The sequence below is a fragment of the Hemicordylus capensis genome, chromosome 7 (genome assembly GCF_027244095.1).
Source record: "Hemicordylus capensis ecotype Gifberg chromosome 7, rHemCap1.1.pri, whole genome shotgun sequence".
NCBI classification, from domain to species: domain Eukaryota; kingdom Metazoa; phylum Chordata; class Lepidosauria; order Squamata; family Cordylidae; genus Hemicordylus; species Hemicordylus capensis.
This window is the reverse complement of record NC_069663.1, coordinates 25,919,090-25,944,779: the sequence shown is the minus strand read 5'-3', so window position 1 is coordinate 25,944,779 and position 25,690 is coordinate 25,919,090. Positions and strand designations below refer to the sequence as shown.

The following is a 25,690-nucleotide window of genomic DNA, read 5'->3' as shown; positions in this document are numbered from 1 at the left end:
TTGGGAGCTTGACAACATGCTGGTTTTGGTGCAGAATGCCACCGTATTTTTGCGATTTTCGGAAATCTGGCAGACAAAATCCCGACTCAGACATTATGCTGTATGACTGTACAGATGTCTGTCCACTTGCACGCGTGTTTGTGTGAATGACTGGAGCTGTGTTCATGGGCACCCTATCTGCTCCACCCCAGCCTTTTAATAATTGCTTCTCCCCGCCCATAAGCTACATTTGAGTTAAGAGTGTGCAGAATCAGGTTTGAATCGGACCAAACCAGCCTTGAGAAAAGGCGGCTGGTCCAAGTTATAACCGAAGCGGCCATGTGGGCTGCATTGCTGGGAGGAGTGCCGGGGTTTAGAGGAGCCACCAGGACGGGTAAGGGGCCCTCTTGCTGCCCGGATGCCCTTAGAAGCCTTTTAAAGGCAGGATTCCCCTTTACTTGTAACAGACCGAACCGCCGGTTAGTTTGACTGAACCAGTTTGTGGACCAGTGGTTTCGTTAGAATTCTAACCGAACCACAGGAGTTCCATGCACACCCCTATTACGTGCCTCCTTGAAATGTGCGTTATTTAACATACATTTCTCATGTTCAGATGCCTGGCGCAAACAGTCGGATCACCCCCCCCCAAAGAATGAAACATTAAGAGGTACACATTTGAAAAAACAAAAATGAGTCCATCTTGAAAATAACCACACTTTTTATAGAGTCCTTTCCCCCCACCCCACTTCAAAATAAAATGTATCCATAAAGTCATTCGTCCATAAGCATGCTTTGCTAAACAAGGGGGGTGGGTTTGTCTGCAAAATAAAGAACAGGCAGGATTCACTGGTTTATGGCAACCTGTACAGAGGGAGAAGGAGAGAGAGAAACCCATAGCTTTTAAAAAATTTGAAAGTTAGAGAGAATTGGAAAAGAGGTAAAGAAACAGCTGTTGGAGAAAGGTTTTCGGTATTTTTCTCTTTGCCACTGTCCTGCCAAGCAGAAAGAAGCTACAAAGTCTTTGAATCTGAAAAGTGTCTTCCATCGTACGCCAAAGGAGAAGACGTGTTAAGAAAACGAGATATTAAAACCCCCTTAGCTGATTCCCAACCCCCTGACTGGTAAACATCCCCACCCCACACCCAAACACTCCCATGGTGTGTTAGAAAACTGATCTCATCCTTTGTGTTTCCCAAGAAAGTCAGATGGGGATTTGGTTGTGTGTGTTTTATTTAAGCATTGCTCCAGACTGTGGCAGTCGTGGCTCATCCAAAGGCACCACAGGGCACCAAAGGAGGCAGCTTGGCTTACTTCTCGCTCTTCCGCACTGCCTGCAGGCTGGCCGCAGCTCTACCTGATGAATAGCCGGCCTGCAGGCAGCACGGCTCTCTGGTGGGGTGGGAGAGAGAGGAGCAACCTGAGCTTCCTCCTTTGGCGCCCCCTGGTGCATGAGGACAAAACTGCTCCTGGACCGTGGGCAAGACAAGGCAGTTTCTTGGGGCTGCAGAAGATTGGGGCGCCATCAGAGCAGTTCTCTTCAGGAGGGAGCTGACCCTGGCGAGCTTGGCGGGCAGCACCTCTCCTCAGCTTGTGAGGCTTGTAAGAAGCGTGAGGTGAGGAGAAGGGTCTGCGGCAACCTTCCCTCTGTCCCGCCTCCAGGGACTGGAAGCTCCTCGCAGTCAGAGACCTCTGGATTTTGCTGTGCTGTAAAGCGCCATGTGTGTGGCTGGCTGGTTCCACAGAAGAATTGGTAACAATGGAAGGAGAAAGTCTGAAATCTAGTGCCCTGCTGTGCAACGCCTGTCACCCTACCGCCTGGATGGATACGTGGATGGACCTGCTAGGCTGGTGGCAGCAAGCATGAATCGTCCCCTTTGTGAAGCAGAGTCTGCCCAGCTTTGCATCTGAATGGGAGACTAGAAGTGTGAGCACTGTAAGAAATTCCCCTCCGGGGATGGAGCTGCTCTGGGAAGAGCAGAAGGTTCCAAGTCCCCTCCCTGGCAGCATCTCCAAGATCGGGCTGAGAGAGATTCCTGCCTGGAGAAGCCGCTGCCAGTCTGTGTAGACAATACTGAGTCAGATGGACCAGTGGTCTGACTCGGTAGGTGGCAGCTGCCTATGTTCCGAACTCAGATCAGTTGGTGGACACAGAACTGTGTGATGCAGGATTGATGGAGTGAAGGGCATGGCCAGAGGGAAGCTTGCCTCTGTCTTCCTGCTGCCGTTAGAGATGGGCAAACCGGCTGCTCTTTCACCAATCCGACGAGTAAAACGTGCGCTCTTCCAAGTAGAACTGGCTTTTGTGAGCCGAAAAGCAAGTAAACTTTAGATTCTGCCAGGAGCAGAAATAGGGAGACAGGAATCTTCCTTACAGCATTGGTCCATCTAGCTCAGTACTGTCCACTCTGACCGGCAGCGGCTCTCTGAGGTTTCAGGCAGCCTTACCTGGAGATGCCACCAGCGAGTGAATCTGAGACTGTCTGCATTCAAGCCTGCCGCTGTTCTTCCACTGATCTGTAGCCCCATCCCCTAAGGGGAATACCTTCCAGCAGACAGGGCTCACCCATCCAAAGGCAAACCAAGGAGGGCTCTACTTAGCAAAGGGGACAATTCACACTGGCTACCACAAGACCAGCTCTCCTCCCCAAGCTGCCTTATGGCTCCACCCCAACCAGCTGGACTCCTCTTGTTTCTAGCCCCTCTTCCTAGGAAGAGGCCCCACTGAAGACTGCGTCTACTCTACTATCCAAAGGAAACGGAGAGGATTGCATGTCAAAGGCAGCGGCGGGGAACTGAATAATACTGGGGGTCTATTCTTCCCCACTCAGGTAGTGGCACCATGGCAAGAAGAAGAGGAGGTTAAGAGGAACGTTCTGTTCAAAAGCAAAAGAAGTCAGAAGCGGGTTCCAGAGGAGTGTTGCCAGCTTCAAGATGGCTGCACTTCCTGTTTCTACATAGACTATTCTGAGCGAAGGCTGCTTTCCAGTCCCTTCCATTCCACACAGGCCCGGACACCATGTCTGGCTGGCTCACCTCAGAATGAGACATGTCTACTGGGAGTGGGAACAAGAAATGTGTTCTTTTGTTGCCCAAAGTTGCGTGGGCAGTGTGTGTGTGTGTGTGTGTGTGTCTGTTTTTCTTTTAAATATCTAAAACGTGTTCCAGTGGCATTAAAGTAAGTCTGGACACACATTTTTGTCTCTCTCTAGGAAGGGCCATTTATAAGCCCCTGGAAGGAAATTTGGTAGGAAAAAAACCTACAAACACGGGTCAGCACATTCACATGACCAAAGGCAATGAGTGTCCGCTCCAAACAGCGTCCCTGATTGTTGCATCGTTCGCATGCTCAGGATTGACGAGAGGCCACGATCCATAACTTTCTCCCCATGATCAGGATGCATTCTCAGCAAAGTGATAGGCCCAGCACCTTCCGCTGGGTTCCGAAACGTGCAGCGAAACGACTGTGTCCCCACAGCTGGTTCCCATCCGACACGGATGGAATCGCATAGAAATGGGTGCATCCTGTGAAGCTCTCCACACCAGCGCCGCGAGTCCCAGGGAAATGTGGCGGGGGTGTGTGTGATTGATGCATCCCACCTGAAATCGGCATTCATTGCAGCATGATTTGTCTCATAAGTTGGAACTGTGGGAGAACTTTCTAGGGAATCCTGGGTAGAGAAATCCTAGGAAGGAAGCAGAGAGGGCACCTCTCTCGTGATAGTTCAGAGATGGAGCTTGTGTAGTCTACTTTAAAAACGGGTACATACACTTGTTTTTAACTCCTGCTGCCCATGAGAGCGACATTTAAAAGCACATTGCCGTTTCCATTTAAATCACAGCTTATGTTGGGACAACCTGAGGCTCTCCAATTGTTATTGGAGCACAACTCCCATCATCCCTAGCCACGGCTGCAACCAGGGATGATGGGAGTTGTAGTCCAACGACAGCCAGAGAGCCATAGATTATTGGCCATTATGAGAACACAATCTCTCACACGCACAAAATCCCAGCAGGGGTGTTATAGGACCACAGGAAGCTGCCATCTGAGTCAGACCATTGGCCCATCTAGCTTAGCATTGTCTACACTGACGGGCAGTGGCTTCTAGAAGGTTTCAGGCAGGAGTCTCTCCCAATGGTATCTGGAGATGCTGCCAGGAATTGAACCTGGAACCTTCCATATACAAAGCAGATGCTGTACTACTGAACTATGGTGCCATCGTCTAAACAAATGCATACCCCCCTGCAACAATTTCTTCTGCACTCATATCTTATCCACCTTCAAAAACTGCATGGGGTGTCTGTTAATGTTGGGAGCAGCCACCCCCTTCCTTTTTGCTTGAGTCCAGACGAGGCAGATATGAGCTGCCCACCTCTCTCTGGCCGTGGCATAACCCCAAGCCAGACAAACGTTCTTTGAAGCACAAGAAAGCTATTGACAAAGCCTAACGGAAAACAGAGATCAAAAGAAGAAAACTCTATCTGCATTGCTGTCGATGCAGGCTTCCCTCTCTAAAGACGCCACCTCCCATCCCACATGCCCTCCACAGTCGAAAAAGAAAGAGCGTTTGAGCAGGAGGGGCTATGTTTCTGATCAGCCTTTTGGGGAGAAGAGGGCCCCCCGCTGATGTCCCGGTCCCAGCTGCAGTAGCGCTGTAGAACCACTGGAGGGCGCTCCAAGAGATGTGTCCCGGGTCCTTCCACAGGGGTGGGCAGCCACAGAACACACCAGCCAGCTCTTCTGCACACCTAGTTTCTTGTAAGTGGAGAGGATAGATTCCCGTCCCCCGTTCTGGAATGTAGCAGGCATCTTGCTACAGCTGCAGGGGGCGGGAGCAGTTTCTTGCTTTTTGGGTGGGTGGGGACCAACAATCAGGGGGTGCCTGCAAAATCAGTGGGCAGAACTGGGGCAGGCATCTTCTCCTGCAGTGAGGAGGGAGAGAAGGGATTCCGTGTCCCACTTGGATGGTGGCGTTTGTTTGTTTTTTAAAGGAGTCGCTCGGCACTGTGGGGAAAGGGCGCCTCTTTGCAGAGGGTGCCCCCTTGTGGCCGGTCTTCTCTCCAGCATCCCGTCTGGCCACCTTGTGCTGTGGTCAGGGCTCCTCAGAAGCCCTTGATGTGGCAGTAGGCCTCGAGGCTGGAGAAGAGGATGTAGAGCAGCCACAGGCCCACAAAGAGGCAAGTGGTGAGGATTTTGGCGGTTCGGGGACCTCCCAGCTCACCCCCTATGTGCGGCCGGCGCCGGTACATGAGGACGCTGATGCAGACGAAGGCGAAGATGGTGAAGAGGGTGACGGAGAAGGCCAGGGTGCCTGTCTTCACCTCAAAGTTTTGGCCTTTGAAGGCCCAGTAGATGGCCGCCACCGACCAGGCCACGCCCAGGCCCAAGAAGACGTTGACCGCATTGCTGCCTGTCACGTTGCCGATGGAGGCGTCAGCGCATTGATCCTGTAGTGCGGCCACCTTGCTGGCGAAGGTGTCTGCGGGAAGAGATGGACGGATCGGTTGGTGGGATGGATGGCGGTCCAGGACCAGGAAACAAAAACAAGAATGGAAAAACACAACAATCACGGGAGAATTAATACAACTTCCAGTTGCTTACATTACACCAACTGACAATTTTTACCATTACATTAAATCAATACTCAGAAACCAACACTTTCCCGGGGAATTAAATTACAGACTTAAGCCATCAGATTCCTGAGGTGGGAAGTGGAGAACCACAAGGAGCAGGGATGGCGGTGGGAGGGGAGGAGGCCGTCAGCAACCCCCCAGGAGCCTTTCTTAGTAGCCTGGTTTCTCACACAGTGAAAATGCACTGACACCCCACCACCACAAACACACACACACACACACACACACACACACACACACACACACAACTTGCCCTCCCTCGGTAGAGCTCCAGCACCACACAAGTGGGCCCAATGAGCTCTCTGCAAAAAGATTAAGCGTGCAAAGCAGAGCATTTCCCCTCTTAGAACCTACTTTCTCTGCCCTCCCTGGACCTTTTGTCTAGTGACATGTCCACTAAGTGCTGGGGAAGGGAGCAAGTGGGCCCAGCACTCAAGATCAATTTGCCATCACTGGGGCTGTGTTTCCACTCAGAGCATTCAGAGCTTGTCACTCCTGGAAGCTTTACAGACAGGGCTTCTACCCCAAAGCTCCTTACAGGAAGGGTTGGCCACTGCTTCCTCCCACGCAGTGTGAGATGGTACCTTTCCGCATCTTCCTATATCGCTGCGGCCCAATATAGGTACCAGCGAGGATTTGAACCGACAACCTTCTGCTTGTTAGTCAAGCATTTCCCCGCTGCGCCACTTAAGGTGACAATACTACTCTACTAGTACTTTAATACTCTACTAGTATTACTCTGAGGGCCACCTAATGGTGCAGTGGGGAAATGACCTGACTAGCAAGCAAGAGGTTTGCCGATTCGAATCCCTGCTAGTATGTTCCCCAGACTATGAGAAACACCTATATCGGGCAGCAGCGATATAGGAAAGATGCTGAAAGGCATCATCTCAGACTGCGTGGGAGAAGGCAATGGTAAACCCCTCCTGTATTCTACCGAAGAAAAAAGCAAATGGCTCTGTGGTCGCCAGGAATCGACGCCAACTTGATGGCACACTTTGCCTCTAATGTCTCTTAGACCAGAAGCGATTCTAGAGGGTTTCAGTTAGCCCAGGAGCTCCCAAGTTTGTGTGTGTGTGTGTGTGTGTGTGTGTGTGTGTGTGTGTGTGATATTTGTGTACCCCAGATGTTCCCTAGATGCTGTTGGATGACAACTCCCACCATCCTCTTTGGCCGTTGTAGCTGGAGATGCTGCTGCTGTTTTGATCCAACAGCCTTTGGGGACCAAAGGTTGGCTTGACCCTGTGGCTGTCTATCCTGGCCCTAAAGACCCTGGCCTGTGTCCCTGTGAGCACTGAACCAACCCACAGCTAAATTCACCCATCAGATTCCAAGTGCCCACCTCATGTTAGTACCCACAAGACATGGCAATGGCCACGAGCTTAGAGGGCTTGTGGAGAGGAACCAAATTGTTTAGACAAATTCATGGAGGAGAGGTCCATCAACTGGCGATACCGAAACAGAACCTCCATGCAGAGCGAAGGTCTATCTCTAAATGCCATGTGCCCTCCACGCCCTGCCTGTGAGATGCCCAGAAGCAACTGGCTGGCTGCAGTTGGGGAAAGGATACTCGGCTACAACATGGGCCTTTGGCTGGATGAGGCAAGTTGGTTCTCGTGAGCTCCTCGTACCTGGTATGGATGTGCCCAACGCCACAAACACAACGGCGTTGACAGAGTCCTGGAGGCCAACTGTGCAGCCAAAGTGGGAGGCCAGGTCCCCGATGAGCGCCGTCAGCATCCCAATCACCAGGATGCTGACGCTGAAGCAGGCCCATCCGTTCCAGTACTCAGTGGGCGGCACGCAGGCGAAGAGAACCTTCCAGAAGACGGTCAGGAAGTGCATGACGTAGTCGAAGCAGGACGGGAGCCGCTCCTCGCGCCCATCTTCCTCATCTTCCTCGTCACCTAGGATGGGGAAATCCGAGCATCAGAGACCCGGAGGAGCGGGGTCGCCCAGTGAAATATGCGAGACGGCCGTATCGGGGAACTGCTGTTGAGAGGCGTGGCCATATCTAGCCTGTCCGGTGCCAGCTTCTGCGCCCAATTTAAGCTGCTAAATTGTAATCTTTAATGGGGTTGTGAGTGTGAGTAGGAGACGACTCCTACCCTCGTTCGGGAGCGGTGTGTCGCGCTCCCAGGAAATGTCCGTGTGTTTGGTCAAAGCAAGGTTGGAGGTGGTGAGCTTGCTCAGTTCTGTTCAGTTCAGTTTACTGCAGCCACAGACCAATAAGGAGCTTGCTCGTCGGACAAGCCCCAGCTGGGTAGGATGAGCAGTGTCCACCCGGATTCATCCCCAGCTTCGGAGCGAGGTAGGAGGGGAAATCGTCCAGCCCAGCTGGGGCTTAGCTCACAAGGAGGCTCCCCACCTCTGACCTTGGGTTTATCCAACATGCCATCAAGTACAGGGAGTGTGCACAGCTCCCAAACGAGGCTAGGAGGCTTCCCCTGCCATTATAAGAATCGTGAGAACCGCCCTGAAGTCTTGGACGGCCTTGGACCTTTGGGCCTTGTCTCTCCCCATAGAAGCGCACTTGGACACCTAAAGCCACACAGCCGATTCAGCGGTCTGTATGGCAGCTATGACCAGCCGCAGCTCAGAGATCGGCACTTACATAGCTGCTCTGAATCCCGGGGTACCAATCCCCACCTTATCATTTGAGGAGTATCATCTCTGTCCATTTTACAGAACTCCTGCTGTCAGACTTAATAAGCCATACCTCCTCCCCCAAACTGTCTTCCCTCTTCCCCTCAAAAATCAAGGTGAGGAGGAGTTTCTCCTCAGCCTTCCCTCTATCTCCACCCCTGGAAGGATGGGAACAGCCAGGAGATTCCTCTTGGAGCTCTTAAGCACAGCCACATCTACGAGGCGAGTCCGGTTCAAAATTTTAGGAGCCTCGATACAAGCTGACTTTGGTGCACAGACTAGGCATCGTTTGGCAGATTTAAGGAATTCGGCCCCCCAAATCATGGCTTGAAATAGAGAGCAGATAGGGTTAGCCAGGAGAATTTTCTTGGAGTTGTTAAGCAGTGTCAACATTTGGGGACTCTTGCCACACATGCTGGTTTGGGTGCACACATTTATTTATTTATTTATTTATTTATTATTTAAAATATTTATATCCCGGCTCACAACAATAAAATAGATACAGTATACAATAAAAGTAATAAAATTAAACAAATTGAGTAAACAAATTAAAAGTTAGGTTAAAAACCACCATCAGTATTAAGTTCAAATTAAAAGTTATTTTAAAAGCTAAAAACTGAGAACCATAAAAACTAAAAACTAAAGAACCTACCAGATATAACCAAAATGTGGGTTATTTTTACAGTGTTTAGGAACCTGGCAGACGACAACACTCAAGTGTCCAGTGTACACAGGTACAGATCTGTACCCAGGTATAGCCATTCACATGTTATGTTGAACGCAGGTACAGCAATACCCTTCCTGTCTGCACCAGGCATTCAAAGGACCTGTATCCAGGTTAACTTTTAAAATGAACACAGCTACAGTCATTCACACAAACAGGTGTACAAGAGTGCAGACATCTGTACATTTGTACAGCATTATGTCTGAATTGGGAGAAAATCATGGCTGCAATTATAGCAGGGATCAGGGGTGCAGATCCCCTGTTCCAAGCATTTGAAGAGATCCCAGCCCCTCATGGTACTAAAAGCCCCCTCCAAACCCAGTAACCTATCTCCTTCCCCAAATGGGCTTCGGCCATTGTGACTAGGGCTGATGGGAACTGTAGTTCAACAACAGATTCAAGGCTGAGAATGCCTCTATTAGAAGGAGGTAAAGGTAAAGTGTGCTGTCAAGTCAATTTCGATAACTGGCGCCCACAGAGCCCTGTGGTTGTCTTTGGTAGAATGCAGGAGGGGTTGCCCATTGCCTCCTCCCGCGCAGTATGAGATTATGCCTTTCAGCATCTTCCTATATCATTGCTGCTCGATATAGTACCAGCGGGGATTCGATCCAGCAACCTTCTGCTTGTTAGTCAAGCCTTTCTCCGCTGTGCCACTTAAGGAGACCACACCAAAAAAAAAGGCTTGAACTTTTGTCATGTGGTGTCTTGGCCAGTAGAGGGTGCAACCACCACACTACATAATGGATGGAAGATAGATTTCTGGTTTTAACCTCTTTGGTGGTGGACTAGCAGCCTGCCTGCAATCAAAGGTGTATGTATACATTAGAGGAGAAGCAGAAATGGGAAGCAGCCGTAACTGAATCATGCCAAGGGCCTTTTCTTCAGGCCCAGTTAGCTACATCATTTATGGACAGGAGCTAATAATGTTGGTGCATTTATATCTTTTGACGGGACAATGCAGGCCAGTGTAGGATAAACAGGCTTTTGACTTTCACAGAACTCTTCATCGGAAAAGGAGGGGGTTTCTCAAATGTGGGTCCACAGCTGCTGCTGCGACTTCAACTTCCACAATCCCAAAGGCCACTGGGGCTGAGAATTATGGGAATCGAAGCCCAACAATGTCTGGGGACCCAAGTCTGAGAACCCCTGGCTTAACCGATAAACCACCACAAAGCAGTGGAGGAGGAGGTGATGGCTGAGGGGGAGAAGCAGGGTCTCCTCTGGCTTCTGAGATCGTTCGCTGGGTTTCTCGGAAAGCTGAATTCGGATGCTGTCCCCCCACCCCCGGGCAAACTTCTGTGGAAAGTGAGGGACCCACTGGCAGGACTAAAAGGCTGAGCTGAAAAAAAATGGCACTCTCCCCCTCTGTATTCAGAGCGCCACTGAGGCAGAGAGGCAGGGCTGAGCGTGTGAAGAGAGATGGAGGTGGGGAAGGGAGTGGGCGGATTGTATTTTCTCCCAATTTTTTTTCTTTTGCCGGCATCAAAAAACACCCACAGTTGTATAGCAGGCGCTGTCGTTTTAAGAGGTTTCAAGACAGCAGTAAAGCTGTGAGATATTCAGGCTTTCTTCTTCTTTTAAAAAAAAGTAATTTCTAGGCTTCATGGCTAAGAAGGAAATTGTAGATTTATGGCAGCCTCATTTGCCGTCAGTGCAAAACCCATTCTCTTCTCCAAAATTCATGATGAGAGAGGGGTGTGGAGTGGGGGAGGAAGCAGCCTTTCAGGTATTAAACATTCAGAATGTCACTGCTAAAGAGATCTGTGTGTTTGTTAAATTTATAGACCACCTTCCTACTAAAAAAGAGCACCAGATATTGATATCTAAATCTGGAAAGGAGGGACAGGCACGCTTCCAACTGGCAGTCAGGTGTTTGTAAAGATCAAGGTAGGAGATGGGGAGAGGGATCATGTGGGATCTGGGCAGGGCGGGAGGGGCCAGCCCACATTCTGCCCCCAGCATTTTATCAAGGGGGGACGAAAAGCCATCCGACCTGGCTGCCCGGTGCATGCTTCAACCCAGACTTTTATTTTGAACATCATTCCTAATAATGAATGCCATTGAATCTAGTAATTTGGGCAGGTAGAGGGGGTTAGAGTTAATACTCAACGTGATTGCCTTGCAAAGTATCAACAGGGTGGTTTTGTTTTTTAAAGACAAGGTTGCTCAAGATTGCATTCTAAAACCAACATTTCAGGCTCAAGTTTCAGAAATGCTGCCGAACTTGGTGATCATGTGAAATTTCGTTCTCCCTTTTCTTTCCTCCTCCTCTAAAAAACCCCCCTCCATTCTGTATCCAAATCCTTTGCCCCCTTTGTCATGGAATGGTATTAGAGTGGGAGGGGGGTTATGTGGGTCAAATCTCTCTAAACGTCTCAAAGTTGGTCTGCGTAGGGGGTCACCTACCGGCACTCACGGTGATGGCTTCTAGGAACTGCTCCCGCCAGGAGTGTGTGCCTATCACCAGTGCCAGGTTGGTCTTCTTGATGAGCTTGTCCACTGTGTTCTACAGCAAAGGGAGCAAGAGACACAGGAAAGCGTCATGAAGCATTCTTCCCCATGACTCCTTGCCATCTTCTTGGCAACTGCCAGGGACAGAATGACGCCATCCTGCTCCATCTTTAACATATATGTAGTTGCCGGCCAGGAGATACAGATGCTGATCATTCCCCCGCAAGTTCCTGACCTCTCAAAGGAAAGTTCCTGACCTCTCAAAGGAAAGTTCCTGACCTCTCAAAGCTGTCGTATAGAGAGTCAGACCCTTGGTCCATCTAGCTCAGTATTGTCTACCCAGACTGGCAGCAGCTTCTCCAAGGGTGCAGGCAGGAGTTTCTCTCAGCCCTATCTTGGAGATGCTGCCAGGGAGGGAACGTGGAACCTTCTGCATCCAAGCAGGCAGGTGCTCTTCCCAGAGCGGCCCCATCCCCTAAGGGGGATAGCTTACAGTGCTCAGATATGTAGCCTCCCATTCAAATGCAAACCAGGGCAGAGCCTACTTCTCAAAGGAGACCATTCATGCTTGCTACCACAAGACCAGCTCTCCTTAAGGGTAGAAAGCCAGCCAGCTGGTCATATGCAACACAAAGAGCTCCTCACCTTGAAATCGTAGGACTCCTCAATGATGACTTCAAGGCGGGAGTTCTCCCCCAGGATGGGCTTGCCCATCTCGGCAATCCTCCGGGCCTCCTCCTCTTCGGCTGAGAGCTTCTTGTCAGCGTCCACTAGGATGGGGAAAATGCACGGTGAATAAGAGCATGAACCGCCTTGCAGGGTGAGAGCTGAGTCTATCTAGCCGAACGGTCTCTCCTCAACAGCAGCCATTTGGGCAGCCCTCGCAAGGAAGGTGTGGTGGTGATGGGCATCCCCTGTTGTTTCTCCCCAGCCTCCCTCTGGTACTCACAGGTATGCTGCCTCTGAACATGGAGGTTCCATTTAGCTAGAATAGCTGATAGCGATTGATACACTTCCTGAGACCTGTTCCTCCGTAGTGAGGGTTCCCAAGGTTGAGGGTTCCCAAATATGGTGAGACTCCTTGCTAACTGAGCAAAGAGGCACCTTTGAAAGTGGTGATTCCCTTACATATACCTGAGGGAGAGCAACTGTTCCTGTCCTGCACCAGCACAGCATCCCTCTGGTGGTGGTTGCTGGTGTCTACTTTCCGTTTCTTTTTAGATGGTGAGTCCTTTAGAGACAGGGAAGTGTCCTTTATTTATTGAGGCCATTCACACAATCAAAAACTGTGTTCTACCCAGGTTTGGGAGCTGTGTGTGTTCACAATCTTTGGTTGTGTGGAAGCAAGGAAAACCTGGGTAGAAGTGATTGTGTGGAAACACAAAAACTGGGAGAAGACGTAGCTCCCAAACCTGGATAGAACACAATTTTTGATTGTGTGAATGACCTCATTATTTATTTTTCCAGGTAAACTACTTTGGAAACTTTTGTTGAAAAGTGGTATATAAATATTTGGGGGGGGGGAGGAGAAAGCAGGGATTCCATAGCCTCTGGGATCCCTGCTATAACCCTGTGGAAGGGAATCCATTTCTGCCTTTCCCTGCAATAGCAGATAATATTTCTCCAGCCTTCTCCTGCCTTCTGACTCTGGAAGACCACAGACCCTGAGGGACTCCCTTCCGGGACCAGCTGCATGCACTCAGGACCCATTTTTTGTCCCTGGACTGTGCCAGTTCAGCTCTCAGCTGCACGAGTTTGCTTGTTTGAATGCTGCCCACCCCCCACTGGAGAAAGCCCTGCCTGCATTTAGATAAATAGATTGTTTCTATTGCTGCTGCTATGTATCTTTTATGGTTATATTGTGCTTGTTTTTTTAATCTTTTGATCAGATCTGTATTTTTATATTCTAGCTAATATTTTGTGTAATTTTTGTGTTGTTTTAACTTTTGTGTGAACCACCTTGTAGTGATCGGTCACTGACCAGCCCCTCCTCTCCCCTAAAGAGTAAACTGGAAGTGAACCCTGTCCTGACTGACCGGCTGGTGAACTCCAGAGCTCAGCCAATCAACACACCAGGTGGGTGGGACCTAGAGAGCCATGAGGAGGAGCCATTGTTAGAAGAAGTGAGGCTGGAGGTGAAGGAAGCAGGGGCAGAAAGGATTAGTGAGGTGCAATGGAGTTTTGCTCCCTCGTGGTCAAAAGCTAGCCTGGAGATTTCTCTCAGGGAAGGACCTCTGCAGCTCCTTGAAAGACAGGAGGGCAGGAAGCTTGATTCTTATCAAATGGTGGGTGAGTTTTCAAGGAAAGGGGGATTCAGCCTAGGTAACAGTTTGTTAGTCAGATATTGCATTAGAAATTTATATTGCTTTCGTGTGCTTTGTAATCCCAGATACTGTTCTAGGATGGTCTATCTGTAAGCTTTTAAATGTGCTTTTGTATTTTCCTACATCCATGTCCTTTGCAACTGGGTAACCATGATTTTTTATCATCTGGGGTGCTTTCTGAAGTATTCCAGTATTTATTTTACCTGTAATAAAAGCTGTGAGAGCCGCAGACCAAAGCAGTCTGTAGCATTTGAATGAAGTGGTGAGTTTTTTGTTGTCTGCATTTTGAAAGCCTCTCTGAGTGGATTTTTAACTCAGGAAAGGGAGAGGCAGGAAGGGGGTTTCTCTGGTGCACCACGCCTGATACGTTCAGCAACTACTAGTTTTCTCACCACATGTAAGCTTGCACGTGGAAGGCTTTTGTATACTTTTCCAGTAGCAAAAGTAGGAGAGTGCCCAGCGGGGATTTAAACTCTGTCGATAATTGGGTGGTGGTGGCAGCCTTAGAAACTACCGAGAACACAGGAATGTTTTGGGAGAAGACTTGGCTCAGAAAGCATAGAGGGGATGATTCAGCATTTTTCTTCCCCTCATGTGGGCTTGCTCTGAGACAAAGGCTTGTAATCCGCTACACGCCTTGAGATTGTTTTAATGAAAGGCAGCATAGAAATTTAACAATAAATAACTAAAAATAAATAAAATAAATAAATAAGCTGCTCATCAAAGAGAAGACTTGGCTGACTCCTTCGTGGCATGCTAGCTTCCTGTGGGTACCAGGGGGGTTCTGTGCAGGGGGGCATATTCAATCGTGCCCCCCTGCAGCATTAGCTTGGTGGAAGAATCCAGGGAAAGCCCCTAGTATTGGAGTCTGCTGGTTGCACAAACTGGCTTGCGCTCTCTCTTGCCTAGGCCCCCAGGCCGGCTTCAGCTTGCTTCCCAGCCTCCAGCTTCCTCCCTCTCCTCCGCAGTGGAGAGCTTCCAGGATAGCAACCCCAGCTCAAGCCTGTGACTCGGCCGTGGCTGCTGTTTTGTCCAAATCAGATGCCAAGACGGATCCCACCGACAATATGTTCCACTGTCAGAGCCGGGTGTTTTGCTGGCATGATGCTGGCTGCATACCCTGTGCTGGAAAGAAGCATCTAGAATTTGGCACTGAGAAAAGCAGAAGGCTAAGAATGCAATATATTATGCAAATTAAGGAGCGTGGCTTATTTTACATAATTAATTTTGCTCTGAAGCAAAGTCGGGAGCCGGGCAGAGCCCCCACCCTACAACGATCAGAATTTCCATAGCATCTTCCACTGGCTTCTACTGTTTTGCTAAGCGTTGTGACTCCATTCTGAAACTCCTGTCTGTGGCCATGAGGTCTAGAAACCCACTTTTTCAAAAAGCTCAGGTTCTCGGGATGCTGAATGAGACGGCAAATAACAAATCCATGCTTGTGTAATATGGTCACAGCTGTGGGACGCATAGATACAGCACAGCTTGGGGTCTCTTGGATCCGTGGATGTGGGCTGTCTGTGTCAGCCTGGACATCAAGCCCTAAACATTGTTCCCCACAACTCCTTGCCATCTTCTTGACAACTGCCAGGGACAGAACGACACCATCCGGCTCCATCTTTAATTAGAATCTGCCCTTGTTGGTTTGGCACCTCTCAGCCTCCCACCATGGGTGACATCTCCCAACAGGGTGTTATTGGCTGCCAGCCGTTCCCTCCTGAGATTGGCTCTGGTGCCACTCAAAGAAAGAAACCCGAGGGAGGCTGAGCTCTGGTTCTTCGCCTCGCAAGGAACAGGGCCAGAAAAGATCATTCCACTCCAGGGTGCTCTGAGCAAGGGCAACAATTAACAGCCTGGAAGAGTCATGGTTCCAACTCAGGAAGGGATGGGCCAGCTCATCTCTCAGGCAACGGAACATACAGCTCTGTGTATCGGACTCATGGCCATACAGTGAGCTATGGCGGAAGCTACTGAAAACTGAGTCAGACCATTGGTCCAGTTCTCTCAGTACTATGCACTCTGACTGGCTGCAGCTCTCCAGGATCTCAGGCAGCAGGAGTCTTTCCCGGCTGTACTTGGAGATGCTGCCAGGCAATGAACCGGGGACCTTCTGTGGGGAAAGCAGATGCTCTTCTACTGAGCTTCAGCTTTGTCCCTCCCCCAGAGGGGGATGTGCCCCCCCGGCTTCTGAAGTTTCCTAGTGTACACAGGTTGAGAAACTTTGGCTGTGCAGACTCTGGGCGAAAGCAGGGAGAAGTATCTTGCAGTTAGGCAATCACACACATACACACACCCCTCAGGTCAATCTCTAGACAACACACTATGTAGATGATTGAGCCTTGGGTGCTTCATTTTCCCCAAGTAAACAGCATATGTGGGGGAGTCAGTTCTGGACCACGGTGTGGGTGTCTGGGGCTTTAGCCCTCCCCACCACGTGGTCCCAATCTCAAGGCCACCCCCATGGCTGCCCCAGGAGAAAAGCTGCCACTGGCACTGATACACCTGTAAATATAAACAGAGGTCTATATATACCCCACTCCCCAAATCCACATCTGTGGATTTATGTGACTCTCTGCTTGCTGCAATCATAATCTACACAGTCTAGGATTTTAAAAACCCACAACTCTTAAAGAGAAGAGTTAAGGCTCTCACGCGTTCATTTGTCCTCGAGAATGCATGAACATTGTAAGCTAAGGTTCCTGCCTGAACTTCCACACCACATTAGTAGCATATATTATCTTCCAGGGTGCTGACGGACAACCAGCCGCCAGCCACCACACTTTCCCTTCGTCTTTCAGCCTCAGTCCTCTGCAGGTTGGGGGATATACTGAACCTGGGTCCACGTTTCTTAAGGGATGTCCATGTTTAATGAGAGATGCATACACGTCCTTAACTTCTGACAACCAAAGCTTATCTCAAGTCGCAGAGACCCAGCCTAGGCATGTTTGACCAGGCAACATGAGAACCTCAGCCTAGCAGGCTTGCTCTGTTGTGCTTGACGAGATGGGTCCGATATCCCACAGGGAGAGTCCTGACGGGTGTCACACTGACACATCTCTCTCTCTCTCTCTCTCTCTCTCTCTCTCTCTCTCTCTCTCTCTCTCCAAGTCTCACGTTTTCATCTCCGTCTATGTGGAATCACATAGGTTCTCTCCCACACACTTCATCTCTCCATAGAACACAGCTAATATGCACGGGCGCACACACAGACACACGCACACACTTTCTCCCACACACGCTCTCCTGTGGCATCCCCCTGCCCCCGCATGATTCTCTCTCTCTCTCTCTCTCTCACAGAGGTTTAATTGAAGGCTGTACTTCATCGGCTTCTGCAACCCCCTCCTTCCCCCAATGCTGCCTGGAAGCACCATAATAGCAAAATACAACCTCTGTCCGAGAGACATTCCCACCACTAGAGTCGAGATGAGTGAATAATACCCCTTGCTAACTAAGCAAAGAGACACCCTTTCAAGTGGCGATTCTTTTATATTTAGCAGGGGGAGAGCAACTGGCCCTCTCCATCCCCAGCACAGCATCCCTCCAGTGGCTATTGCTGGGATCTGCCTTATGTTTCTTTTTAGATAGTGAGTCCTTTGGGGACAGGGGACCATCTTATTTATGTCTTGTTTATTTTTCTATGTAAACCGCCTTGAGAATTTGGTTGAAGAGTGGTATATAAATATCCATAGTATTTATTTTTGATTTTTCCATTTATATCCCACTCTTCCTCCGAGTGGTATACACTGTTGTTTTTATCCTCACAACAACCCTGTGAGGTAGGTTAGGCTGAGAGATACATGACTGGCCCAGAGTTATCCAGTGAGTTTCATGGTTGAATGGGGATTCGAACTCGGGTCTTCCTGGTCCTAGTCCAACCCTCTAACCACTACGATATGCTGGCTCTAGTAGTAATCATAATCCTAAGAAATCTCACTATTTTTACCAACTCTTCAGATTTCCCTCTATGGGTATTTTGGAAGGGGAGACTTACAAATGTGCACCCAACTTTGCTTTGGGGGAAAGCCAGTGGCAACCTTAGGCAAACCCAAACCATCTCCTCGAGAAATTTCACCTGAACATTTCCCTTCTCCCAGAATTCTGTAGGCATTTCATCCATAGAAGCTCCATACTCAGGCAATATGTCGAAGTGTCCCGGACAGGAGTGGCCCATCTGTGGCTCCCTAGCTGTGGTTGGACTACTGCTCCCATCACCCCCTGCCACAATGTACTGTAGCAGGGCATGATGGGGTTGTAGTCCATCAACGGAGATCTGCAGGTTGACCATGCTTGCCCTGGCAATAGCCTGTGAATACCAGATACTGGGGACAAACAGTGGGAGAAGAACCTTCATGTTCTTCTTGAGAGCTTCCAGAATCATCTGGTTCATTGCTGTTGAAATCAGAATACTGGGCTAGATGAATCTCAGGTCTGATCCAGAAAGGCAGTTGTGTTTTCTACTCTTCACATGCTCAAGGAGCTATAGCCAGTTGACAGCTACCAGTGGTATGTATTTGTACTGTACAGGTTTCAAGCACGTTTCTAGTGTTTGACTGGGGTACATCCTAAAATCATATCTAGACTTGAAGAAAATTCTCGTATACCAAGCAAAATCTCATGCCATTTGAAATTTGCAATGAAGTGAATGGTTTCTGCAAGCAGAAGAAATCAACTTCCATGAAAGAAAGAACCCCCAACCCAGGTCCCATCCCCGGTTCCTGGAAGCCGTGCTTCAGTGACCTTTGGCCTCAGTTGCTGCATCTGTAAAATGGGCATAAGAAACACCTTGCACTTAAATGCAGGAAGGAGAGCTAGTAGGAAGCAAACCTGGGCCGTGAGAAGAGTGTTGCCAGCTGTGGCAACCAATGCCAAGGAGCATCACAACATTTGATGTGCTCTGTTTGTGCCTGCGAGACATTCAGACCGGCTGGCCGGATGGGGTGGGTGGTGGGGAAGTGGACTAGCAGAGATGGAAGGAATGGGTTGGGGAAATGGGGAGAAGAAAAGAAGCTTACCTTGATTGAGCAAAAGAGCTACAACCACCCAGGATACCAAGAGCGGAAGAAGGGAAGGGAGAGAGACAAATTATGCAGATTGTCAGTAAAGAGACAAGAGAGATTCATGATCTAAGGAAATAACTGTCAGGAGATGGAATGGCTGGGGCCCACCCCACACCCCAAAGGCAGCGCTGCGTAGACTTCACATCCAGAGCACCCTCTTCAACTAGGCAGGGCCCAGAGCTGGCTCTCCTCGCCAGGAGAGGCTGCCACATTTTCAGGCGAAACGCCAAAGAAATGGAAACCCCGGATTCCTCCTCACTGCAAGAAATATCTGTAGCCAGCCCCAAATGCCGAAGCAGAGTGCAGCATCTAAGGACTGTCGGCATCAGAAACGGGTAAGATGAAGCGCTGTTGTTTTTAAGTCCGGCCGTTTTTATAATGAACATCATCCTTCAGGAAACAGCTCCCGCAAATTACTCCTTCGGGACCCCTGCAGTGTTCCCTCGAACAGGGATTCCCAGGTGTTGTGGTCTACAACTCCCATAGTCCCCGAGCAAAAGCCATGGCAGCTGGGGATTCTGGGAGTTGTAGTCCACAACATCTCGGGATCCCTGTTAGAGGGAACACGGGACCCCTTGCCCCTGCTCACAGTCACGGGGCTGAAGCAGACATGGCATGGGGCACGGGGGCGGCCCTTCTATGAGGCAAGGTGAGGCCATTGCCTCGTTATTGGGGCACCAACACAGCAGCAAGATGACCCCCGCCCCCCGAGCAATCATCGAAGCAAATCTTCCGGACTGGTCTGACCCTTGCAAGCTTTGTAAGGAGCGCGAGAAGAGAAGGCTACCAGCAACCTTCCCTTGGCGCTTCCCAGACCAGCTGCTGGAGCAGCAGCAAAATGCCTCCGTTCAGGCAAGTCGCATTCGGGACATAAACAGCAGGGGGGGCAGTCTCCCGGAAACTAACAACCCCCCAAACCAGCAACCTTTTTACGCCGGATGTATGACGTCCTTGCTCTATATCGCACCAATTAAATCCGAAGCAAGGCATTGGAAATGTGCACGGCACCCTGCTGTCCACGTAGGGACTGCAGTGTCACAATGCAGGCAGCGTGGAAGCAGACTTCCGAGATCTGCCATGACTCCGTTGCTGGGTCTAGTCTGGAAAGCACCCTGCTCCCTGCCCTACCATGTGCTTTCCAAGCCTGCAAGCAGTGGGGGCTGGTCAGTAAGGGGAGGAGAAGCTGCACCCCACCCACCAAAAAAGCAAACAAACCACAGGCTAGTAAAAGCTCACCAGCAGCCAGGGCAGAGCAGGGAGCTTCCTCCAGCCTCTCCTCCCCTGCCTGTACCTTCTCATTTGGTCTTACTGGCTGGAACAGCAGCTACTCAAGCTGCTCCAGCCAATCTGATTCCTAGGGGGCTCCTCCCCCCTCCCCCGGAAGAACTAAAATAATGGGGGGAAATACACTTCCTGGTTGCTTCAGGGAGTATATTTTCAATACGTCATTTCCCTTCTTCCTGGGGGCAGTGCCAGGAGGAGCCCTCTAGGGATCAGATTGGCTGGAGCAGCTTGAGTAGCAGCTGTTCTAGCCAGTAAGACCAAAAGAGGGAGTTGCAGGTAGAGGAGGAGGGGCTGGAGGAAGCTCCCTGCTCTAGAGCAGGGATCCTCAACGTTGGGCCCCCAGATGTTATTGGACTTCAACTCCCATAATCCCCAACCAAAGGCCACTGGGGCTTGGGATTATGGGAGTTGAAGTCCACTAACATCTGGGGGCCCAACGTTGAGGATCCCTGCTCTAGAGGATCCCCTGCAGCCCTTCCTTCCTTTGGTTCACCAATGAAAGGCCAGGAAGCCTGGCGGTCCTCCTCTGAATCCTGCCACAAACCTCCCAAACATTCTGCTTGCAGCGACCACTTGCCTGCCACAGAACCGCTGGGTGTTGCAAAGGATTCTGGGTCCTATTTGAGCACCGCCCATTCATGTGGCATTGGCCACACGTGAAAGAACCCCCGATAAGTTACTTCCGGTGAACTCCAGGATTCTCCAGAACGACGTCTGAAAAGCACTAATTCATATGGGCACTTCTTGGGCCTCTTGTTTCCCTCTGGGACTGAAAGGCGTCCTCAGGGGCGGCCCTCCCATGAGGCGAGGTGAGACAGTTGCCGCAGGCAGCCAATTCCTGGGGTGCCAGCAAGGGGTCTTTCTGTGCCCCACTTTTTTTAAGGGGGGAAGAGGGGGAGGGGTCACGCACAAGGAGGGTGGCATTTGGTATCCTGCCTCAGAGACCCAATGGGTGTCCCCAATCCACTTACCGGAGATGCCCCTTTTCAGCCATCGGGGCTGCCCCAGCTCTATGAAGAAGCTGTCCTTCTTCTCGTACTCTTCAACATCCACAATTTTCACATAAAGGGATTTCCTACCCAGGAGAAGAAAGAGAAGCAGGGGGGAAAGCATTTATGTCTTTGTCAGAGAGAGAGATTAAAGGACATCGTGGGTGGGGGACGTGACTGAGTATTCTCGTGAAACAGACCAGCGTACGGCTTGGAGCTTTCTCCCTGGCTGCAGTGGTGCTAATGCTTTGGAGAGGGGTTTGCTGAAGGTATTCCGAGCCGAAGCTTTAAGAAATGCTGAGAGGCATTCCCTAACAAGAACCTTTGCTTGAAATGTGGGGCCATCGGGGGACGAAAGGGAGCCCAAACGGTCCCCTCTGCAACTTACCTTTCTCTGCCACTAACACTTAGCATTTAAAGAGCGCTTTTTAAAGAGCACATCCAAAGTGCTTCACATGGGTATCCTTAACAACAACAATGATGCAATGTAGACAACTATTACCCCTAAACTGCAGATGAGGGAGGGAGGGAGGGAGGGGGCAAAGGACAGGTGGGCGGGGAGACAGATTTGCCTACAGCTGTTTAGCAAGTCCTTGGAAGAGGTATAGTTTGAATTGGAGGACTTTCCAATTCACAGTTTCAGCCATTTCCAGTTTCCCTGCCCCGAAATGGGAGATTAGTCTTGGCTAGGACAAGGGTTCTTGAACACGGATCCCCAGATGGTGCTGGACTACAACTCCCATCATCCCCTGACAAAACAGCTGTGATGGAAGTCATTGTCCGACATCTGGAGAATCCCTGGGCTGCCTCGCCCAGGTTCCCAACATTCCAAATGTCCTTTACTACTACTACTACTACTTCAGAGGCTGCGATCCAGAGAACTGCCAAACTAGGCCTGGGCTTGTGTTCTTCCATAAACACAAGCATTCCCCATCCCACCCCCCAGTAATAGGATGGGCTCTGTTTTCCTCCTCCTACTTCCCTTTTAGCCTGGGTAGCAGATCTGGGCTACCCAGGCTTGGAGCTGCTGAGTGTGGAGGACTCCCAATACCCCAGATGGCCATGAGAACAACCTCCTCGCAAAATCCTCACTCGCCTAATAAAGTGCTTTGCCACCCTTTGCTCCCCCACACTTCTTGTTCTGGAGTTGCTTCTGACATGGCAATTAAACGTCGACGGTGTGTTGCCTGCACTCTACACATCTGCTGCAGCAGACACCAGCATAATGCTGGTGTGTTTGTTGTGTGGAGCTACCCTCAACCGATTGAAGCTTCTGGTCCCAGGGAGTGAAATGGTTGTCTCAAGATCTGCCTGTTTTGAAAATCCAGCTGATCCCAAGCACAGGAGAACATTTTCTTTCCGTCTCGGTTTCCATGGCGTGTTTCACGGTGCATAAATATGCTCGTCCATCCACCCTCTCCGGGTTCCATCTCCTCCGACTCAACTTGTTCCAAGCAACTGAGCTGTCTCTGGCAGGTTTAAGATGCTGCTGGCAGCTGCCTGATAAGGGGAAGCTTGCATCATCACGAGGTAGGCGAAGATGCAAGATTCCTTCCATTCCTAGAGCTAAGGCTGGTAGATGAGTCATGGGCCGACTGAGAAGGCAGGAGCCCCGGTCAGATATTACGTTGTACACTCGGGCACGGTTTTGCGTGAATGACTGCACCTGCGTTCATTTAAAAAGTGGATCTGAGTTCAGGACCCTCAGGTGCATGGTACAGATAGCAAGCATACTGCTGTACCTGTGTTCAACCTAACATGGCAATACGTGCAGCCAATAAACGATTCTTTTCTGCCCGTATGGCATCTACAAGCTCACGCCCAGCGGAGTTGTTCAGGGTTGTGAGGGGACTAGTGCATGCCCCCCCTTCCTTGAATCAATTACCCACTGTGGTGTTTTTCATGAGTTCTTTGTGGACAAAATCTCTCATATTCTGGCTGACGTAGACTCAGATCCCACAGCGATTGCAGTGTCTGAATCGGAGGTGTCCACCAACTCTCCTTCTGTTGTTAGGCTAGATCAGTTCCTATCTGTGACTCCTGAAGATGTGGACAAGCTGCTTGGAGCAGTGTGGCCTACCACCTGTTCTCTTGACCCTTGTCCAACATGGCTAATACTGTCTGGCAGGGAGGTTGATGTAGAAGGCCTGGTAGAAATTATAGATGCTTCTCTGAGGGAGGACAGGATGCCTCCCTGTCTTAAGGAGGCAATCATTAGACCTCTTCTGAAGGAGCCTGCAATGGATCTCTCAGAGTAAACCAACTATAGGCCTGTCTCCATGGTTGGGCAAGGAAATTGAAAGGGTGGTGGCCTTCCAGCTCCAGGCAGTCTTGGAGGAAACTGATTATCAGACCCATTTCAAACTGGTTTGAGGGAGGGCAATGGGATGGAGACTGCCTTGGTCAGCCTGATGGATGATCCCCAACATATTTTCTCCCCCCCCCCCCCCAAAAAAAGCATCTTTCCTCTCCACTCCTCAATTGAAATGAGGAGTTGCTCCTCAAACTCTGCCTCTGTCTGCACGCCTGACTGTTGTGTTGTGCAGGATGCCTGCACATGAGCGGTGAGGCACACCACTCTCCTGTTCAAGAGGGCAGATTCTGGGCATCTACCATAGTTTTACATTCTGGCAAAAAGGACCCCGTTTGTTTCTAGCCAGATGGATTGACCAGGGATCAGAGCAGCAGCACATGAAACGCATGGTTTGGCTTTGGTGCTGTCCGTGGTGCTGCAGCAAGATCTCTGGCAGTGACGCCTCTTCAGCTCTTGAAGAGCCCACTCCATTGCGAGATTTGTTTTGTGTTGTGTCCTCTTTCTCTGGTGGTTGCCATGCAACAGGGACCTGCAGCCAATTCTGGTTCCCTCATGAGCGTACCTGTGCTATGTGTGTGTGTTCACAAAGCCACTGTTGCCAAAATCTTCAAGAACGATATTTGTATCCCGCCATTCCTCCAAAGAGCTCGGGGTGGCACATATGGGGGGGGGCACTCTGATGGTGTTTGCACAACAATCCAGTGAGGTAGGCAGGCTTCATGGCTGAACAGGATTTGAACCCAGTTTTTTCCAGTCCGGTTCCAACACTCATTAAGTACAGTGCCATGCCTGGAGGTGGGGCAGAGGCATAGCTCAGTGCTAGAGCACAAGACCTGCATGAGGTTAGTCCCAGGTTCAATCCCAATAGCTCCTCTCTCAGGGGTTCTCAACACTGAGTTCCTAGGTGTCACTGGACTACAAATCCCACCATCCCCAGCAACAATGGCCTCTCTTGTTTGGTCTATCCGAGAGGGTTGCTGTGAGGATAGAAGGAGGAGAAAAGTGTATATGAACATCTTGGAGGAAGAGTGGGATATAGATGATGATGACTGATTGATTGATTGATTGATTGGCTGACATCATGAGGAAAATTACTCCAAGTAGTCCCACTGAAATTAAAAAGACAAGTTAAAGGCAAAGGCGAAATTAAAAGGCAAGGCCTAACTTGTCCTTTTAATTTCAATGGGGCTACTTGGAGTAATTTTCCTCATCAAATCAGTCATCTAATATCTATTTCCCAAAAAGTTGGAAATGTTATGATTCTTAGGAACACATAACCGGAGTACCTGAGGGTGAGAGAGAAGTACCAGCAGACTCAGGGTGACCTCAAGATATGTCAGTTTCACAAAAAAATCTGGGGGGAAATTAAGAGGGCAAACCCCTCAGAAAACCTGCCCCAGTGTAAATGGAGTGGAATGTTGGCAGAATCTGAGGGCACTTAACAGACAACTAGGCAGGCGGAGCTAATGGAACTCCATGGGGAAGGAGGGCTTGAACAAGAAGAGTGGGCAGTCTCTCCGCTTGAAGAATATTCCCTCAAGTCAGTCATAACAGGATAAAGAGAAGCTGGGACTGAGTACTGGTGTCCCCCGCCCCCACCCAACACACAAACACACACACAAACTGGTATATGAAGTAAGAGCCAAATTAGAGCAGGCACTGCTAATTTCTGGTTTTTTTCCCACCATGCTCAGCCACAGGTCTAGGTAATACATGCACACCAGGGATATGTCACGACATTTTGTTGTGGGTTTTGCTGTTATTATGATCAGTCTTCGTGAGATTGATTTAACTCTTCCGCCGTTCCTTCCACTTGCGGTGGACTAGATGGGCTTCCTTGGGCTGTCCTTATGCCTCCTTCCCAGCCTTTTGCCTCTGCTACACCACCCTTCTCTCTGAATCATGTTTTCATTCACATCTACCAAACTTGTTATGGGTGATTGTTTATTGCACCCCACCCACTGTTTTCCTAATCTCCCGGCCCCATATTGCTGAATTTCTGAAGGGATATTATCCTCCCCCTGCATACATGTAAGCTGCTGATCAAAGAAGCATCATCTGAATAGGGAGGTCGTGGGGAAGGTGTCTGGGAACTACAATTTTGGGAATGCTCCCTGGGTTCCTACCAGAAATTCATCTAAACAATAGAGAAAACCCATAAAACAGAGTCCTTGTCGAAAGCAGACATTCCAAAACTTTAGCAGGTTTCTCAGAATCCCCCATATCCAATTGATCTGGGGAAGGGTGTGACACCAGGGGAACATGGTTAAACCTCCCCCCCCGCTGCCCCC

At 49.9% G+C, this 25,690-nt stretch overlaps 1 protein-coding gene across 2 annotated transcripts in view; it reads right to left on the bottom strand.

Annotated features, from left to right (window-relative positions):
• Nucleotides 1-679: 679 nt before the first annotated feature.
• Nucleotides 680-25,690, bottom strand: part of SLC8A2 (solute carrier family 8 member A2) — an 83,372-nt gene continuing 58,361 nt past the window's right edge. For both annotated transcript variants that reach the window (XM_053267791.1, XM_053267790.1), the window contains 6 exons: nt 21,068-21,171; nt 18,768-18,785; nt 12,077-12,201; nt 11,387-11,486; nt 7,242-7,517; nt 680-5,456 (listed from right to left, as the gene is read on the bottom strand). In XM_053267791.1, coding sequence (XP_053123766.1) covers nt 5,080-5,456; nt 7,242-7,517; nt 11,387-11,486; nt 12,077-12,201; nt 18,768-18,785; nt 21,068-21,171 — 1,000 coding nt within the window. In that variant the 3' untranslated portion in view covers nt 680-5,079. The remainder of the gene's footprint in view (nt 5,457-7,241; nt 7,518-11,386; nt 11,487-12,076; nt 12,202-18,767; nt 18,786-21,067; nt 21,172-25,690) is intronic.